An 18153-nucleotide genomic window follows, 5' to 3' on the forward strand; every position below is an offset into this window, starting at 1 on the left:
GTCGACGCGCCCGCGCGCCCGCGCACGCGCGCGCGCGACCGCGAGCGCGACCGCGGACGTCGACGACGATGCCCTTCGCCCTCGAGCTCACCGCGCGCGGCGCCGGGCGCGCCGGGCGCGCGGTCCCGGGACATCGCGCGCGCTCGACGCGCGTTCGACGGGCGACGCCGACGACGCCGCGCGCGATGTTCGGCGCGCTGGAGAAGATGATGAAGGGTGACCCAGCGGAGCGGACGCGGAAACGGTATCAATCGCGCGTGGATGCGATCAACGCGCTCGGGGAGGCGATGAAGGGGCTGAGCGACGACGGGCTCCGCGGGAAGACGCGCGAGTTCAAGGAGCGGATAAACCGGGGCGAGACGGAGGATGATTTACTCGTCGAGGCGTTCGCGGTGGTGCGAGAGGCGGCGGATCGGGTGTTGGGTTTGCGGCCGTTTGACGTGCAGTTGATCGGAGGGATGATTTTGCACGAAGGGCAAATCGCGGAGATGCGCACGGGGGAGGGGAAGACGCTCGTGTCGGCGCTCCCGGCGTACCTGAACGCGCTGAGCGGGAAAGGCGTGCACGTGGTGACGGTGAACGATTACTTGGCGAGACGGGACGCGGAATGGATCGGGCAGATTCACAAGTTTCTCGGTCTCTCGTGCGGATTGATCCAAGCCGGCATGGCTGAGGAGGAGCGACGCGTGGGATACGGAAGCGACGTGACGTACGTCACCAACTCCGAGCTCGGCTTTGATTATCTCAGAGATAACTTGGCACAGAACACGAACGAGTTGGTGCAACGTGATTTCAACTTTTGCGTCATCGATGAGGTGGATTCCATCCTCATCGACGAGGCGAGAACGCCACTTATTATCTCCGGCGTTGCCGATAAACCGAGCGAGCGGTACATTCAAGCCGCGAAGATTGCCGACGCTTTCGAGCGCGACTTTCACTACAAGGTGGATGAAAAGCAAAAGAGCGTTTTGCTGAGCGAGGAGGGTTACGAGGCGGCAGAAGATCTCCTTCAAGTGACCGATCTGTATGACCCTCGCACGCAGTGGGCGCTCTACCTCATCAACGCCATCAAGGCCAAGGAGCTCCAAAAGAAGGACGTCAACTATATCGTCCGCGGTCAAGAGATCGTCATCGTCGATGAGTTCTCCGGACGTACCATGGTCGGGCGCCGCTGGTCTGACGGCTTGCACCAGGCTGTTGAAGCGAAGGAGGGTGTGACGATTCAGAACGAAACCGTGACCATCGCCTCGGTGACGTACCAAGCCTTCTTCAAGTCTTACCCAAAGCTCGGAGGCATGACCGGTACCGCCGAGACGGAAATCACCGAGTTCAGTAACATTTACGAGCTTGAAGTCGCGGTCGTTCCCACAAACCGCCCGGTGAGTCGCGAAGACTCCACCGACGTCGTGTTCCGCTCCGAGAGCGGTAAGTGGAACGCGGTGCGCAAGGAAATCTCACGCATGCACAAGAAGGGACGTCCAGTGCTCGTCGGTACGACCTCGGTCGAACGTTCGGAACAAATCGCCGCATTGCTTGACGAAGACGACATCCCGTACGAGCTACTCAACGCCAAGCCCGAAAACGTCGAAAGAGAGTCCGAAATCGTCGCGCAGTCCGGCCGCAAGGGTGCGGTGACGATTGCCACGAACATGGCTGGTCGAGGTACCGATATTCTTTTAGGCGGCAACGCCGAATTCATGGCGCGACTTCGCTTACGTGAATCCCTGATGCAACGCATCGTGCAGCCGGAAGACGGTGAAATCGCGTTCGAGAAGAAGGGGAACCTTGCCAAGGCTAGCGCGAACAAGTGGGCCGTCAAGGACGGCTTGTACCCGTGTGATGTCTCCACCGACACCGCGAAATTGCTCAGCGCCGCTGTGGACACCGCGTGCTCTGTTTGGGGCGAACGGTCACTCGAAGCTCTCGAAGCCGAAGACAGACTCTCCTTCGCGTGTGAAAAGGGTCCGTCTGACGACGAGGCCATTCTCGCGATTCGCAAGGCGTTCAACGCGATCGAAGCCGAATACAAGGTTTACACGAGCGCTGAGAAGAAAGAGGTCCTCGAACTTGGGGGTTTACACGTCGTGGGTACAGAGAGACACGAATCGCGACGCGTCGACAATCAGCTCAGAGGCCGCTCCGGGCGTCAAGGCGATCCGGGTAGCACTCGATACTTTTTGTCCCTCGAGGACAATCTCTTTCGCATCTTCGGCGGCGATCGCATCCAAGCACTCATGAGTGCGTTCCGCGTTGAGGATATGCCGATCGAGTCCGGCATGCTCACCAACTCCCTGGACGAAGCGCAAAAAAAGGTCGAACGATACTTCTACGATATTCGCAAGCAGCTCTTTGACTACGACGCTGTGCTGAACTCGCAGCGCGAAAAGGTGTACTTTGAGCGCCGCCGTGCTCTCACTGCGAGCAGAGAAGAACTCCAGCAACAAATGCTCGAGTACGCCGAACTCACGATCGATGACATCGTCGAGGCGAACATCGATGATTCCGAACCCGTCGCCGAATGGCCGATCGACGGTCTCGTCGGGAAGTTGCGTCAATACTGCTACTACTTTGGCGAAATCGATGAGAGCGACGTCCGACCCATTGCGGAGAAGGGTGGCGTCGACGCCATGCGTGACTTCCTCGTCCAGAAGAGCCAAGAATTCTACAAGCGCAAGTGCGAAGAAGTTGATGCAGAGGAAGAAGGTCTCATGGGGGAGGCTGAGCGTTTCTTCATCCTTTCGCAGACGGACAACTTGTGGAAGCAACACTTGCAAGCGATCAAGTTTGTCCAACAAGCTGTTGGCTTACGTGGATATGCTCAAAAGGATCCGCTCATCGAATACAAGCTCGAAGGCTTCAACTTGTACACGGAGATGATGGCACAAATCAGACGTAACGTCATCTATTCGGTTTACATGTTTCAACCGCAGAGACTCGACGGTAAAGGCTCCGGCGCTGAAGAGGCGGAGGATAGTGATCTCGTGGGCGCTGGAAAGAACTCGCGCAAGTCGAACAAGAAGTGAACATCAGCTAAATGAATTGTAGTCTACAAAGATAATACGGGCGTCAACAAACGAATAATATCGGTCTAGTCTGATTTGCGCACGACCGCACCGTCGCTCGATGAAAGAAGCGTCTTAAGAATTTTACTTACCTCGACGATTGCCTCTCGGCGTTTCTCCACGTCCGGAGCCTTTGGATTTTCCGCGTTCTTCTTTACATTTTCGTCGTCGTCGACATCAGAAGGTCTCGTGATGCGCAAGTGCTCATCTCGCACTCGGGCAAAAGACGTTATTATGTCGATGATGTTCGAGTTCGCACGCTTGAGCGCTTCCATTACTTCGCCACCTTTCACAAGAAGCCGTCTCCGACCGAAACGCGCTGCACGCTCACACGCGTGCGTCAATAACAGGATGTCTCGCAGCGCGATGACGGCAGTGTCATTTTCGAGTTCGTCGGCGAAGCGTTGAATCACACTCGCCACATGGCTCTCCGAGTCATTTTCACGGAGCGCAAAGTTCCACAAGGCGCCGTGTCCCGCTAATGTGGCATCTTCTGCGAACGCGCTGTCTGCTAAAATGTCGCGAAGACTGGTCACACGCGATACGAACTGGTACACGTCTTCGCACGCAATCGTCAATAGCAATAGAGACCGTCGCACGGCCTCGGCGAAGGATAAGTCGTACACGTTGGCAAAGATGTTCACGAGCGCTCGTAGACATCCCGAGCTGACGATACGCTGGCCAACATTGTTTGCCGTCGTCGCACTTACATTCGTAGCATAGAAGGTTAACACAAGAGCGCTCAGTCCGACGATTTCTTGCTGCGACGGATCATCTCGATTCGTCTTCATCGAACGCGCGGCTTGCTCTAAAATTTTTGCGACGACTGGAATGGCGCGATTGACTTGTGACCATAACTTAGCGCGTGCAGTTGCCGAGGATTCGTCCACGTCAAAACTGAACGCTGAGACACCCATGGTATCCGCACCAATTCGTAAGCACAAGTACCCGAGCAGCTCCAAAGCGATGAGCAAATCTTCGTTCCCGTTCGAGACTTCTTCTCCAAACTTCAACGCGGCAAAAACGCGCGTCAAACCGGCGTCGATGCCGATCTCACCACTAGATACGACAGCCCACCGCTCCCTCAAAACGCGCAAAGGACACAACCGAAGCGCGCGTCGTTCTTCATCGGTGGACGCGCAAAAGGTTTCGAAGAGATCGATTAACGCGTTACCGATCTTCGAACGCTCCCACTCAGAGCTCGGCCCCTTGTTGCTCGATATCGTGGCGCCGACGCGTGACGGGTGTAATTCTTGCATCAACGCTCGAAGTTTCGTCGTGATAGATTCATCAGTCTGTGCGATATTTTGTGACGCATACCATGTCCTCTCAGTCTCCAGTGGCTCCCAATCTTCGTTGCCGTCGCTCGCATAGTCCACGACAGTCGGCGTCCCATTCTTTGCTCCGTTCGTTCCGTTGGACGATACCATTTCCTCCTGCGATTCCAACTCAGCTTCTTCGTCCGCGCTAAAACGACTTAAAATTTCCCATCCCTCATCCTCGCTCGTCCGGGCAACCCTGAGCGCCAATCCAACGTACGTCGCTCCGAAAACGCTCCGCGCCGCAGTCGCCCGTCGTCGTGCCTCATCGCTCTCTTCTCCATCATTCGTCCCGACCGCAGTCACCAATTCCGCGCAGTTCCTCGCAAACGTCGTTGTCAGCCGCACATCACGCTGATCATCCCTCGCGCGCGTTTTGCACGCGTCGGCGACGCACTCGAGCTCCTCGAGCGTGAGCTCTGGGAAATCAAACTCCATCTTCTCCATCGCACGCGCGCGCATAGTCGCTTTCGACGCCGTCGTCGACGTCGCGGACATCGTCGCCCGTTTCAACGCGTCCGCGATCGCGCGCGCGTCGTCTGCGTCCATCGCTTCGCGTCGAGAAGTACCGATTGATTTCGAGACAGATTACGGTACTCCGCGACGCGCGAGGTCACGCGAGCGCCATGGCGCGGAATCAGGAGAAGGCGAACGTGCGTACATTTCGCGATGACTCGACCGCGACGATGAGGCGCGCGCACGGGAGGACGCGACGCCGTTCGGGAGAATCTCGAGGGCGGCGCGAGTTCATTCGAGCGCGACGACTGACGACGCACCGCACGTGACTCTCTGAACGACGCAGGGAATGTTCAATAAGTGGACGACGGGGAAGCAGGACGCGCTCCGAGGGACGGTGTCGAGGTCGAGGCCCTCGCACACGCACGCGGCGAGGGACCTGAACGAGGCGGACAAGTGGCGAAGCGACGTCCTGAGAGAGATCGGGCAGAAAGTGATGGAGATTCAAAACGCGGGGTTAGGGGAGCACAGGATAAGGGATTTGAACGATGAGATCAACCAGCTGCTCAAGGTGAAGTGGCAGTGGGAGATGCGGATAATTGAGCTGGGCGGGCCGAATTACATCGCCTCAGCGCCGAAGATGGAGGACGCGGACGGGGGAATGGTGGCGCCCGCGGGGAGCGCGCGCAACGCTTACAAGTACTTCGGCGCGGCGAAAACTTTGCCCGGGGTGAAGGAGTTGTTCGAAGCGCCCTCGGTGAAGGCGGTGCGGCGGACGCGACACCAGATGAACTTACACATCGATAGCGGCTATTTCGGTTTCAGGGACGAGGAGGACGGCGTCTTGCTCAAAGTCGAGGCCGAGGCCGAGGCCGAGATGAGACGCTCAGCCATCGAACAGTGGGATGCCGAACAAACGCTCCGTGCGCTCGAAAGCGGGAAATCGCGCCCCGAGACGAGTAAGGGTGGCGCCGGCGCCCGGTTCGTCGCACACGTAGCCTTGCCCGACGAAACCGACATTCAAAAGCAAGTTCTCGACCGCAAGAAGGCCGATCTCCTCGCCAAGTACGTCAGTGACGACCTCAAGGCCGAGACCGAGGGCGCGAAGAAGATGCTTCACGGCGCGAACGACTAGAAATGTATTAGTATCTCGATTGCCTTGTGACCAGCAGTATCGCTCGTGCACGACTTCACTACCACACTCGCAACCCGCATCTCGAGCGTCAAAAGACGCGCGTGTGCGCGTCTCGAAGCGTCGAAATGGGCCGCCCGCGTAAGTCTGACGGCACCGTGGACCTCCCGCGTGATTGCTGGGCGAAAATACTCGAGCATTACGCTGACGTGTGCGATCTCGAGAGAAATGGATACAACGTGCGTAAGCTTCGCGTGCCGGCGCTGCCAGTTTTCGGCTTCGGCCGCCTCGGAGCACTTTTACGACAAGACGAAGACGAGCGTAAGGATCTACTACGAGAGGCGGATATGGAGCGGAAGCGTCGGTCGGATTTCACGCGTGCGTGTGCAAGAACGGCGTGCAGGTTGCGCTCGGTTTGTACGATGTTCAAAGAAATCATGGACGGCGATGTGGGAGAAAAGATGTACGCCGTGATGTGGACGCGGGTGAAGAATGAGTGTGGACGTGCGCGTATAGTGGAGCGCGAAGATCCGTACGGGCTCTGGGATTGGCCAAATGTTAAGAGGCCAGATTTACAGAAGGAACTGAAACAGGCGGACGTCAGCGCGCCGCGCGCGATGACGAAGCTGCAAAAGCTCGAGCTCGCGTGCATGAACGGGTGCCAGCTGTGCGATAAGCATCCGACGACGCGAAAGGTGATGTGGCACTTTGGAATGCGACTCTGTAAAGAGTGCACGCACGAGAGAACTATCCTTGAGCAGGACCTGACGAAGGTAGATCCGAGCGTGCTTCCCAAGCACTACCGCGGCTTGCCGTTCGATCACGTTTACGTATTGTCTCGCGACCAACGCCAAGCGAGCCGGCACAGACGATTCTGGAAGGCGGACATCAGGAGACGACAGCTGGCCGACAAGGAACGGCTCAAGAGAGCCCGCGAGGACGAGGAGTTGAAAACGAAAACGAAACTGAGAATCATAAGGAAGAACGCTCGAGAACTAAAGCAACAGGAACGAGATCGGGTGCGCGCGCAAAGAAAACTGGACATAGATAGCATAATCCGAGAGTACGTTCGCGAAGGCGTGGATCTCGAGAGGAGTGAACTGTACAAAAAACACACCGCAATGGCGCGCCCTCTCACCGCCGAATTCAAGAGAACGCACATGCGCGAAATCTTGGCCGAGCTCCCGAGAGACTGTCTTACGTATCATCATGCTTATCCATAGCGCCGCGATACAGCTTGTAAAAAATATTGATTACACGTCATGGTGCTCGATGCTACGCAAGTCCTGCTAAACAGTCGATCATCAAGCGATATCCCTCTGGAATTTCTTCGCCCTCGTGCGCAGCGCCCGAGATTGCCACGAGCTCATTGATATCGATGTGTTTTGCCAAGAAGAGAAGTAAGTGGAAATCTCGCAGACGGTCGCCGTATGGTTTATCTTTCTGCAGAGCTTCCCTCAAATCGTCTACGGTTTGGATTGGATGCAAGCGGTTTTCGACCGGGAAAGTCGATGATAGGGGACCTTCGTGATCTAAAATCGGTACTGTGACTAGGAAGAAGTCGTTATCCACGTCAAACACGTCTTTTCTCTCGACCATCACTTCGTTTGTCAGTTTTGAAACGCCCTTCAAATCCTCTCCGTTTTCATCAACTGCACACTTTCCGGTAAACCAGCCTCGATCGTAAATCTTAATCGCCAAATCACTGAGCTGAAATGCTTCGAACGAGACTTGCCAATTGTCATCTTCGTCTTCGAACGTCATCATGACGGCCGTCGCGAAATGCTGACCGTACTTGGACTGTAAGCGCGCGATGCGAGCAACTTCCTTGGCGCTCAAGGTGAAATCTCGCTCGTCCTTCGGAGTGCTGATGATGCATCCAACGCGCGTGAGCCCCATGGAACTTGCGAGACATTCAGCATTGTGATCTTCTTGCGTATTCTCAAGCACTTCGACGTCGTCTTCCGTGCCCTCTTGCTCGGGTTCGTAAATTGCCTCGACGCGAACCTTGTTTTCGTCGTCCCGCGTTCCGTACAACCACCCAAACCGCACCTGCTTGAACCCGAGTGTATAGTTCACGTAACTCTGAAACACATTCGCCGCGTTCGCATCGAACGACACACTGACGCAATGCGGCGCTTCTTGTCGCTCGATCCTCGTTTGCGCCGCGATCATCTGGTCCACTGTCATCTTCCCGCCCGTGAGCCCTCTCGCGTCGTTGTGCGTCGCCGCGATCGTCTTCGTCGGTTCCCGGCACACCGTGTACCGCGCGTGCACAATCGCCCCGTTCTGTTTCACCCCCACCGACTCCAGCGCGTCACCGTCGTCCGACATGTCCAAGAACGCGGACGGATCTTTGCTCGTGAGCACGTCGGGCGAGGTGGACAAAATCTGGTCGTCTCTCGGCACCTTGAGCTCGCGCTCGATCGCGTCCTTGAGCTCGCCCACGGTGGACGCAGCGCTTGGGATCTCCACGCGCTCGGTGCCGTCGCGCGTGCGCACGCGGACGATCATCGGAGTGCGTTGACGAGTGCAGTTTAAGGAAAAATTTGGAAGACTTCTTCACAAGAGGACACTGGATGGGGATCGACGTTACTCGATGAGCGTTACTCGATGAGCTTGTCCCACTCCTCGGTGCCGCGAAGGGAATCGACGTATCCCTTGACATCTTTGACGTTTTTGTGAATCGCGGTCGCGGTATGAATAGACTCGAACTCATCCTTTGGCGCGTCTTCGAGAAGCGTGAGTGTTGCGCGCCAGTGCGGGAACTTTTCAATCCAAGACGTGACGTTATGCTTGGCCAAGCTGTCGCGCTCGTCCACGCTCACGTCCTCGCCTTGGTGTGAGCGACCGATGATGGCATCGAACCAACGCAAACAGAGCTCGTGGGCAGGAAGATGCGCCTTCTCGCTGAGCTTGCGCTTGACGTCGGCGGCGGTGTCGCTCCCATCCGCACGTACCTCTATCTCGTGATACGTCATCAAGTGCTCCAGACTCGGGACATTCGCCGACGCGTGCGTCAGCCGTAAGCCCAGCGTGAGCATGCGGTCGTCGTTTCGCCCGGACACGTCGTCTTCCGCCCCCGGTGCCGCGTCGTCGTCCTTCACCGTCGGTACCACTTCGTTGTTTGCCCTCGCATCTTCACCGACACACATCGCGCGCTGTAATACCCGCGGCTGCCTCTCGGACTCGGCTCGTGTTCTTCACGCGTGGATGAAAGTATTCTGAGCCCACTGACGACGCGTCTGGAACTCCCGTCCCCGCCCGCGCGCGTTGAACAACCGCGCCCGCCGAACGTCTCGGAGCGTTTTCGTGCGTTTTCACGCACGAAATATCAGCGCCGCGCGAGTTTGTGTGAAGAAAGAAGACCAACCGCCCACAACGACTCCGCGTTGCTCATCGACGCGTCCCGCTCCGCTTCGTCGATCGACGCGTCCACGAGCGCGTGGATACGCGAGAAAACGCGTTCCTCGACGTCGCTCCGTCGCGCGTTTGCGCGTTAAAGAGGTACAAGCGCGCGCGGACGCGAGATTCTACGCGTCATGAGCAATCCTTTCTTTGTGGACGACGATCTCCCAAACGCGCGCGCCGTGGAACCCCCGCGCGCGAGAGCGAACGTGGACGACATCGTGAATGAATTTGCGAGCGCGCACATGGGGGAGCGAAGAGTGGACGCTCAGGTGATGTCGTCGAGCGAGGAGTATGGAGTTTCCGGCGGGGCGAGAGCGCCCGCGCGGACGGACTCGGTGAGCGGGACGCGACGACGAGAGAAAGAGGTCAGTGCGGAGGAGCGGATCAACGAGACGGCGTCGGCGGTAATTCAAGCCGGTGGAGCGAGCGCGGGATCGACCGAGGCGTTCGTTGGGAGCTCGCACGACGCTGCGTTTAGCGACCGACTGGCAGTCGCCACGGCGAAGATCGCCATGCTCGCGGCGCAGTTGAAGGCGAAGACGGAAACGGCACGACAACAGCGAGAGCAAGAAAAACAATTTCGCGGTGGTAAAGAGTTGTTGCGTCAGTTGCAGGACGCGGCCGGAAGCCAACACGCCACTAGAGTGCCGAGTATGATTTCGGTCCAGTCGCTTCGGCGAGGCGAAGCTCCGGAAGTCCGTGACGGCAAGGTGACGAAAAGTTTAGGGTACAAGATCAGTGCCGCGTCGCGGCGGACGTCGCAGCGCCTCCTTCAAAACTTTGGAAGCGCGGAGAAAACTGATGACCAACAGTTCAAGGGATTGTGGTCTTGCGTGCAAGAGCAGGAGCGAATCTTACAAGAAATTTGCGCCGTGGGCGCGGCGTATAAAGAGGCGCAGCGCAACGTTTTCACCCACAGCAAACGCCTCGCCGAGCTTGTTCGACAGTTGGTGGAGTCAGGCGATAAGAACAACACGTGGGAAGGCGCTCCGAGGCTTGCTCGAGAAGCGGCGCTCCGTGAGGCGTGTAGCATGGTTGACGTTGCAGACGCACTCGTGACGCGATGCACGCCACTGAACGAGGAAGTTTTCGATTGGAACATCATCGACCCGACGCTTCATCGTCGTCAAGCCATACCGGGATACAAGGCGTGCGTAGCGAAAAGAACGGACTATAAGGTGGACATGGACGCTTTCGACCGGCAACTTGCCGCGATGAAGAAAAAGCCACCAAAGAACGTCGACGACCTCTCGGTGAAAGAGGAGCAAGCCAGACTCGCGAGACAGAGATTCAACGATTTCAACTCTAGGTTAACGGAAGAGCTCGCGATCGTGGATGGCCTACGATACGAGATGGCTTACTCACTCGTGCGCGGATTCGCGAACGTGCAATGTTTCAACCTCGAGCGGCAGCTCGACATCGCTCGCGCACTTCGCGGAAGCCCCTCAAATTAGAGCGCGGATGTAATTCTAGTACTAACTGTTACTACGAAGTTTTCGCGTTCAATTTTTCATCGCGCGTTTCATATAATTCGCCATCGCTCCGCCGCGCTCACTCGCTCGCCGTCTTACGTTTCAACCCAAACTTCTCCACGAGCTTGAACGCCTTGTTCAGCACCTCCTCCTCCGCCTTGTTCAGCTCGTGAATCTCATCCACGACCTTATTCATCGCCCGGTCCCGCGCGCGCGGGTCCATCACGTCGTCCTCATCCGAGGGAAAGCCAGACTCGGCGAACTCCAACATGGAGGGCGACGGCTCGGCGTCGTCGCTCGTGGAGTCGACGTCCTCGGACGCGGCGCGGACCGAAGCGATGCGGGCGACGCGAGTCGTTCGCTTCGTCGTCGCCGCGCGCCTTCGGTTCGTCGACGGCGCGCACGCGGGAGCTCGAGCGAGAACGAACATGGCGAAGAGGAAAGTGACGTCAGGGAGGCTCGAGCGTCCGGGCGAGCGAAAACTACTGTCTAAAGTCGGTGATACATGTCGTGGCGTTTCGACGCTTCGTGTGACTCTTTGTGCGCGCGAAATCATCGTAAACACTGCGAGAAGCGGTGCTGACCGACGTATCCGCCCTGCATGGCACGTCGGACGTTGAGCTCAAAATTTTTCGGCGTCCGCGCGAGGTCCTCCGCCGCGTCCTTGTTCAAAGGATCGTCCGGATTCGGTTCGCTGAAGAGCAGCGACAGACCGAAGACGACGCTAGAGATGGACAACACCGGCTTCCAATCCTCTCGCAAGATGTTCAGGCACACGTTACCCTCGAGATCGATGTTGGGGTGATACACCTTGCGCTCGCATCGCACCTTCGGCGGTTCGTGCGGGTACATCGTCGGCACCGCGAACGAAAACTCAAACATCCCGCCTCGGTAGTACCCCTCGTCCGGCTTCACGGTGATGATAAAATTCAACAAATCATCCCGTCCGTTCGGGAACGCGATGGACATCGATCGCGGCAGCGCCAGCTCCGAGATGTCTGCGTCGAAGCGTCATGCGCCGTCAGTCTCGCGTCCCGATCCGCGCCCGCGCGTCGCGCACGCACCCTTCGCGACGCGAACCTCCCCACTGGACTGTCTCGACGCGTGTCCACCGTTCGCCTCACGCTCCATCGCCGCCTTCTCTTGCTTTTCCTGCGCGTCGTCGTCGTCGCGTCAGTCGTTCGCTCGCCCGCGGAATCCGGCGCATCATCTCGTCTCTCGCCCGTTGCCGCGCCACTCGTCGCCATCTCGCGCGCGCATTCGCACCTTGACGGAGAACAGTTTAATCATCGCGCCGTCGTCCACGTCCGCGCGCGCCGGGCGTCGCGATCCGTCGCGCGCGTCGCCCGGGACGTCGGCGTCGTCGTCGAGAGGCTCGACTCGAGACTGTTCGCCCACACGTCATCATCCACACCGCCCGCTCGGGGTTTCACCCATCGACGCCTCGCTCGAGGTCCGTCCGCATCCCGAGACGGGCGACGCGAACGAACGACGCGACCGATGCGCGCGGTTGCCTCGTCCCGAGTCGCGGCGCGACGATCGCGCGCGCGCGGTGACGCGAGGGACGGGCGCGGGCGATCGACGGTGACGCGAGGGGCGAACAATGAAAATCGATACGGTGCGTGCTGGCCGGGCCGCGCCGAGGTCCCGGCGAACGTCGCCGCGCTCGGGAACGGGAACGTGAAGCGAATCGCGTTGCTCGGCTCCACCGGGTCGATCGGGACGCAGACGTTGGATATTTGTGAGGAACATCCGGATAAGTTTGAGGTTGTGGCGCTGAGCGCCGGACGCAACGTGGCGCTCGTCGCGGAGCAGTGCGCAAAGTTTAACCCCGCGCTCGTGAGCGTGCAAAGAGGCGAGGACGTTGAAGCGCTGAAGAGTGCGATTAACGCGAGGGGGGCGAAGATGCCGGAGATTATGTACGGCGAGGACGGCATGGTTGAGGTCGCTCGTCATGAGGATTGCGACTCCGTCGTGACCGGTATCGTCGGGTGCGCGGGTCTTCCACCGACGGTGGCGGCGATCAAGGCGGGCAAAAATATTTGCCTCGCGAATAAGGAGACCCTCATCGCTGGCGGTCCCGCGATCGTGCCGCTCGCGGTCAAGCACGGCGTGAAGATTTTGCCAGCGGATTCCGAGCACAGCGCGCTCTTCCAGTGCATCCAAGGCATGCCGGAGGGAGCGCTTCGGCGAATCATTCTTACCGCCTCGGGCGGCGCGTTCCGTGACATGGACCTTGCGACCATGCGCGAGCTCGCTGTGTCCGATCCCGCGGCTTTACATAAGAAGGCGACGACGCACCCCAACTGGGACATGGGCGCGAAGATTACGTGCGACTCGGCGACGTTGATGAACAAGGCACTGGAGGTGATTGAGGCGCACTACCTCTACGGTACGTCGTACGACAACATCGATGTCGTGGTGCACCCGCAGTCCATCATCCACTCCATGGTCGAGACCGTGGATAGCTCCGTCTTGGCTCAGATGGGCTGGCCGGATATGCGCCTTCCGATTCTTTACACGATGTCTTGGCCGAACCGCGTCGAGTGCTCCGAGGTTACTTGGCCGCGCCTGGACTTCGTCAAGATGGGCGATCTCACGTTCCGCGCTCCGGACTACGAGAAGTACCCGTCTCTTCCGATGGGTTACGCCGCCGGCCGCGCGGGCGGTACCATGACCGGTGTCTTCTCCGCCGCGAACGAACAAGCCGTCGCCATGTTCCTCGACAAGAAGATGGGCTACTTTGACATTTACAAGGTCATCGAGATGGCGATGGAGGATCATAAGAAAGATTTGGTCCTCGATCCCACGCTTGACGATATCGTGCACTACGACCTGGAGGCTCGTCGCTTCGTCAAGGAGCTCGTCGAGTCTGGCAAGCTCAATGGCGCCGTGCCCGTGTAAGCGCTCCGCTCCGAATGTCAATATCCAGCACTCACCAGTCTAGAAACCTCAGTGCGTCTATCAACTACAACAGCTGAAAGTCATGCTCGCGCGGCTTGCGTCAGCGACACCCGCGACCGCGTGCGCGCGTTGCTCGACGCTGCGTTCAACCCGCGCGCGTCGCCCGACGCTTCGCGCGTCGTCGTCGTCGTCAAAAGACGATCGACAGAGCGACGAAGCTCTGCACGCCGAGCTTGAGAAGATTAACGCCGCGAACAACTCAAAGACCGCGAGCGATTGGATCTCGAGTTGGTCGAAGAAGATGAACGCACCGCCGGACGCGGAGGCGGAGCGCGCGGAGGAGGCGCGCGCGCGAGCGGCGTTCGAGTCGAGTCTGGAGGAGGCGCGGGCGTATCGGTACGTCTTTGCGGGGGACTTGTTGAGCGGGAACGGGGACTCATTCGCGTGGAAGTACCTGTCTGACGCCTTGGGGATGATAGGTATCACGCTCGACGCGCCAAATCTAGTGGGCTCGAGCTCAGAGGAGTTCACGGTTTCGACGGCGTTGGAAACGTTGACGAAGGCGCTCGAGGGTGACGAGCGTCGACCGATACGCCTGATCGGATCGAGCACGGGTGCGTTCGTGGCGGCAATGTACGCCGAGGCGAATCCACTGAGAGTGGATAAGGTTTTTTTACTCTCGCCCACGTGGAACTTGGCGAGCCTTCTAGGCAACTTTGAGAGGCGCTACGGGGTGAAGTTTTCTGATGCGTTTCGAGCGGACGCCGAGACATTACCAGGGTTTCCCACAATTAAGTGTCCGGCGTACGTCGTTCACGGACACGACGACGAAATTTCGCCATTGAAGAATTCCGAGCGTTGGATGAACATGGCTTCGCAGTGGACGCGTCAAGAGGGTGACTCGGAAGAGGTTGTTGGGGAGCGAAGACTGCTGGAGGTGCAAGGTCTTGGCCACGGCGTCGAGACTGCACTTCCACAATCGATGGGCCGATTCACTGAATTTTTCAAACTTCCACGCGTGGATTTGTATTTGCGCGAGCAAGATCCGTGAAGCGACTGTGCGCCGCGCGATTGTTGACAGCGCCCCGTCGTTCCAAATTTGGAAGCACCTTGTGGGAAACTGCTACGCACAGCTCGCCGCCACTCAGTACGCGTTCCAAGTTGAAGCGCGGTGATGCATCTCTGAACACGAGAGCTGTCACCGCTCCAACGTGAACCGGTGCAACTCACGATGCAGAATGTAGATGCAGAGCGCTTACTAGAGAAAACGGTAACCGAGCTTGAAGTGCGCGCGACGCTCAACTCGCTCATCAAGGAGCACGAAGACAAGGAACGCTCATTCGCTGAATGGGAGAGTCGTCTTCTGGAAAAGGAAAAGTCCATTGAGGATAGTATCATCAACTGCGACGAGATGCTTCGTCAGGCGGACGCGAAACGCGAGTTCGCGGAGGAGAGCGCCAGGCGTGATGTCAAAATGCACGACTCGTGTGCGCACGAGATGTGCCGTCTTCGATCTCAGCTAACGAATATCCGATCGAAGATCAGTCGTGTCTTAAAGGAAGTTGGTTCGAGCGCCGTGTACTTTGAATTTCTGAGTCGCGCGACTCGAAACACACCGTCCAAAGATACGTCAAAGTCAGAAGATACTTACGAGCTTGTGGACGAGATTCTTGATCGCCATCGAACGCTAGTGACGGCAAACTCGCAGCTCCAAAATCGTCTTGTCGCGGCAACGCGTTCTAGCGGCGACCTGATCAACGCGCACAACAAGTACATGGACGACTCTCGAGAGTTGGTCTTGGCGCTCAATACTCGTCTCGGCAGCATGAAACGCTCGCTCGAATCAAACGTACGAAACACCACCGCGGACGCCATAATGATGACGCATCTGGCGAAGAAATCCACTTCGCGACGAGCATCCGTGAGCCTCGTAAAGATGGCTGCAGAGAACATATTCGCCAAGTGTACCGGGCGCTCACGAGTGCGTCGATGTGCGTCGAGTGACACGTCAATGACCACGGCGAGGCTGCGCGTCATCGGCCACGTCCTGTGCGATTGGCGCGAGATCATCAACGGAGTGGATGCAATTTAGGACTATGATTTGTGTCAATCACAATTGTATTCTCGTTACCGAAACTTTCTCTGCGCTCTGCGCTCCGAACGCTCTCTTCTCTTCTTCTCCTCCCTGGTTTCCTTTCGCTCTGCCTCTTCCGCCTCTCTAGGAGCGAGCATGTACGGCAACACAAACTTTGTCACGATCATGTACGTCGCTATACCTGGAACGACGAGCGTCACCCACCAAAACTTATCAGAGTACGTCGTCGCCACGAGCGCAAACGCGCCGACGTAGATCAAATCCTGATAATATTCCGTCAACCCCCCTCGCAGGCTCTCACCGCCGTCCAAAACCTCGCCGTTCTCCCCGAACGTCGGTTTGGCGTACGATTCGAGCGATCGCAGGGACCAGCGCGAGACGAGCGCCGTGAAGAGGGCCAGGAAGAGTTTCCACTTAGTAACGCTTCGACGCCTCAAGAGCACGCGCACGACGACGTGAAACGCGATCGCCGCGTTGATCGTCGTCGACAGCCGTTTCAGCGTCGCCGCGTTCTCCTCCAGGCGCTTCTTCGCCCCACCTTTGGCCATGTTACGCGCGCGCGTGAGTGGCGACCGTTCGAGTTTAGTCGTTCGCTCGAGAACCGCACGACACACGTCGACGCGGCGCACGCGATGACGCGGACGTGTACCACGACGTCAATGCGGGCGCGCGCGTCGCCGCGAACGCGTGTGCTCTCGAACGCGCGTCGCGAGGCGACGACGCGAGGGATTAATCGTCGTTCGGTGTTGCAGCCGCGTCAGCAAGGATGGCGCGTCGCGCGCGGCGCGCTGGGCGACGACGCGACGCACGCGAAGCGACCGGCGAGCGCGGTGATCGTGGGCGGTGGGCCAACGGGATTGGCGACCGCGATCGCACTCGCGAGGCGCGGGTGGACGAACGTGGAGGTTTGGGAACGCCTGCAAAAGCCGGCGCCGAGCGCGGACACGAGCGTATGGGGCGACGCGAAGCGTTCGTATAACGTCGGCCTGAGCGGGCGCGGGCAGAGCGTGTTGAAGGATCTCGATCTATTCGACGAGGTGATCGATAAGTGTGCGGTGGTCAAGGGACGCATGGACTGGGGCCCGGACGGCGAGCCGAAGGAACGTCTGGCGAACAAGACGTACGACACGCAGGTGATTCAGCGAGATCGACTCGTGTCCGTGCTCGTGGAGGCAATCGAGAAGAAGTACTCCGATAAGGTTTCCATTATGTATAACGTGGCGGCGGTCGATTGCGAATTCACTGAAGAAGGAGTGAAGCTCGAGCGAGGCCCGTGCGATGACACGTGCGATCTCGCCGCTGCGGTTTCCGTTGGAACGACGACCACCCCGGTGGTTTTTGGCGCCGAAGGTAACACCATGCGATCGGCAGTGGTGCGCGAGATGGATGAGAACAAGTCGTGCAGAACGAAGATTGTGAAGTTTCCGAACAAGAACGCACGAGTTTACAAGACCATTCCGTTATATTTACCGAGTCACATGCGAAAAGACCTCAACTACAGTGCACGCAAGGGTGGCGTCGCGTTGGAGTGCCTCCCAACGAAGGAAGGCGTGCTCGTTGGCATCATGCTTGTCAAGCCCGATGACGAAGAGACGTGCACTAAGCTTAGCAGTAAGGACAGCTTGAAGCAGTTCTTCCAGCAAGAGTTCCCCATGTTTGTCGATTATATTCGGGACGAGGACATCGAAGACATGGCGAAGAGTAAGTTCTTCGGCTTACCATCGTTTGGTTACGTCGAAAAGTCGCTGAACATGGGTGGTCAAGCGGTCCTTCTCGGTGACTCCATCCACACTGTGAAACCGTACTTCGGCCTCGGTGTGAACAGTGCTTGGGAGGACGTCCGGATTTTGATTGATTCTCTCGACAAAGCCGATGGCGACACGAACGTGGCGTTTCCCGAATACACGAAGAAGCGCGTTGCGGACGCCAAGGCACTCGTCACTCTCTCTCGAAGCTTTGACGGTGGTTTTCTCACATTTGTTCTTCCACTCATCGTTGATTCCATCTTCAACAAAATTGCACCTTGGCTCTTCATGCCGAACACCATCCAGATGCTTCAGAAGGAGGAGTGGTCGTTCAGCGACATCGAGAAACGTAAGTGGCTCGATCGAGTGATGCAAGGCGCGGTCATCGCGTCCTTAGCGACGACACTGGCGAGAGCCGTGTTCCAGCTCTCGCGTCAGTTTTTATTTCCTTTCATCGTTCGAACGCTCGCCCGCGGCGGCGCCTAATATCCTCCGCGTTAATTGTTGCGAGTGTAACGTGAAAGAATGGCGGCTACAAAACCTAAAGCCTAACCCTA

General features: G+C 58.1%; 14 protein-coding genes across 14 annotated transcripts; 8 read left to right on the forward strand and 6 right to left on the reverse strand.

The window, feature by feature from the left end:
- Positions 1-185: 185 nt before the first annotated feature.
- Positions 186-3023, forward strand: OT_ostta04g03190 (Protein translocase subunit SecA; the record flags this gene model as incomplete). The annotated part of the gene is made up of 1 exon (XM_022984540.1): positions 186-3023. The coding sequence occupies one exon, from the start codon at positions 186-188 to the stop codon at positions 3021-3023; it is 2838 nt and encodes a 945-aa protein (XP_022838799.1).
- A 65-nt stretch (positions 3024-3088) lies between these two features.
- On the reverse strand, positions 3089-4930 carry OT_ostta04g03200 (unnamed product; the record flags this gene model as incomplete). Its single annotated transcript, XM_003078807.2, has 1 exon — positions 3089-4930. One exon carries the CDS (start codon positions 4928-4930, stop codon positions 3089-3091), a length of 1842 nt encoding a protein of 613 aa, XP_003078855.2.
- Positions 4931-5007: 77 nt separating this feature from the next.
- Positions 5008-5972, forward strand: OT_ostta04g03210 (Isy1-like splicing; the record flags this gene model as incomplete). The annotated part of the gene is made up of 2 exons (XM_003078808.1): positions 5008-5034; positions 5184-5972. The coding sequence occupies 2 exons, from the start codon at positions 5008-5010 to the stop codon at positions 5970-5972; spliced, it is 816 nt and encodes a 271-aa protein (XP_003078856.1).
- A 125-nt stretch (positions 5973-6097) lies between these two features.
- On the forward strand, positions 6098-7192 carry OT_ostta04g03220 (unnamed product; the record flags this gene model as incomplete). Its single annotated transcript, XM_003078809.2, has 1 exon — positions 6098-7192. One exon carries the CDS (start codon positions 6098-6100, stop codon positions 7190-7192), a length of 1095 nt encoding a protein of 364 aa, XP_003078857.2.
- A 52-nt stretch (positions 7193-7244) lies between these two features.
- OT_ostta04g03230 (Nuclear pore localisation protein NPL4) lies at positions 7245-8483 on the reverse strand (the record flags this gene model as incomplete). The annotated part of the gene is made up of 1 exon (XM_003078810.1): positions 7245-8483. One exon carries the CDS (start codon positions 8481-8483, stop codon positions 7245-7247), a length of 1239 nt encoding a protein of 412 aa, XP_003078858.1.
- A 92-nt stretch (positions 8484-8575) lies between these two features.
- Positions 8576-9124, reverse strand: OT_ostta04g03240 (unnamed product; the record flags this gene model as incomplete). Its single annotated transcript, XM_003078811.1, has 1 exon — positions 8576-9124. The coding sequence occupies one exon, from the start codon at positions 9122-9124 to the stop codon at positions 8576-8578; it is 549 nt and encodes a 182-aa protein (XP_003078859.1).
- Positions 9125-9511: 387 nt separating this feature from the next.
- OT_ostta04g03250 (Arfaptin homology (AH) domain/BAR domain) lies at positions 9512-10834 on the forward strand (the record flags this gene model as incomplete). Its single annotated transcript, XM_022984542.1, has 1 exon — positions 9512-10834. The coding sequence occupies one exon, from the start codon at positions 9512-9514 to the stop codon at positions 10832-10834; it is 1323 nt and encodes a 440-aa protein (XP_022838800.1).
- Positions 10835-10931: 97 nt separating this feature from the next.
- OT_ostta04g03255 (hypothetical protein) lies at positions 10932-11282 on the reverse strand (the record flags this gene model as incomplete). The annotated part of the gene is made up of 1 exon (XM_003078813.1): positions 10932-11282. The coding sequence occupies one exon, from the start codon at positions 11280-11282 to the stop codon at positions 10932-10934; it is 351 nt and encodes a 116-aa protein (XP_003078861.1).
- A 122-nt stretch (positions 11283-11404) lies between these two features.
- On the reverse strand, positions 11405-12142 carry OT_ostta04g03260 (Ubiquitin-conjugating enzyme, active site; the record flags this gene model as incomplete). Its single annotated transcript, XM_022984543.1, has 3 exons — positions 11405-11850; positions 11917-12004; positions 12119-12142. 3 exons carry the CDS (start codon positions 12140-12142, stop codon positions 11405-11407), a joined length of 558 nt encoding a protein of 185 aa, XP_022838801.1.
- A 210-nt stretch (positions 12143-12352) lies between these two features.
- OT_ostta04g03270 (1-deoxy-D-xylulose 5-phosphate reductoisomerase,N-terminal) lies at positions 12353-13756 on the forward strand (the record flags this gene model as incomplete). Its single annotated transcript, XM_022984544.1, has 1 exon — positions 12353-13756. One exon carries the CDS (start codon positions 12353-12355, stop codon positions 13754-13756), a length of 1404 nt encoding a protein of 467 aa, XP_022838802.1.
- A 301-nt stretch (positions 13757-14057) lies between these two features.
- On the forward strand, positions 14058-14807 carry OT_ostta04g03280 (unnamed product; the record flags this gene model as incomplete). Its single annotated transcript, XM_022984545.1, has 1 exon — positions 14058-14807. The coding sequence occupies one exon, from the start codon at positions 14058-14060 to the stop codon at positions 14805-14807; it is 750 nt and encodes a 249-aa protein (XP_022838803.1).
- A 180-nt stretch (positions 14808-14987) lies between these two features.
- On the forward strand, positions 14988-15848 carry OT_ostta04g03290 (Domain of unknown function DUF4200; the record flags this gene model as incomplete). The annotated part of the gene is made up of 1 exon (XM_003078817.2): positions 14988-15848. The coding sequence occupies one exon, from the start codon at positions 14988-14990 to the stop codon at positions 15846-15848; it is 861 nt and encodes a 286-aa protein (XP_003078865.2).
- A 35-nt stretch (positions 15849-15883) lies between these two features.
- Positions 15884-16399, reverse strand: OT_ostta04g03300 (Protein of unknown function DUF788, TMEM208; the record flags this gene model as incomplete). Its single annotated transcript, XM_003078818.1, has 1 exon — positions 15884-16399. One exon carries the CDS (start codon positions 16397-16399, stop codon positions 15884-15886), a length of 516 nt encoding a protein of 171 aa, XP_003078866.1.
- An 84-nt stretch (positions 16400-16483) lies between these two features.
- On the forward strand, positions 16484-18082 carry OT_ostta04g03310 (Aromatic-ring hydroxylase-like; the record flags this gene model as incomplete). The annotated part of the gene is made up of 1 exon (XM_003078819.1): positions 16484-18082. The coding sequence occupies one exon, from the start codon at positions 16484-16486 to the stop codon at positions 18080-18082; it is 1599 nt and encodes a 532-aa protein (XP_003078867.1).
- Positions 18083-18153: the final 71 nt, after the last annotated feature.

Source organism: Ostreococcus tauri, assembly GCF_000214015.3.
Source record: "Ostreococcus tauri WGS project CAID00000000 data, contig chromosome 04, whole genome shotgun sequence".
Classification (NCBI taxonomy): domain Eukaryota; kingdom Viridiplantae; phylum Chlorophyta; class Mamiellophyceae; order Mamiellales; family Bathycoccaceae; genus Ostreococcus; species Ostreococcus tauri.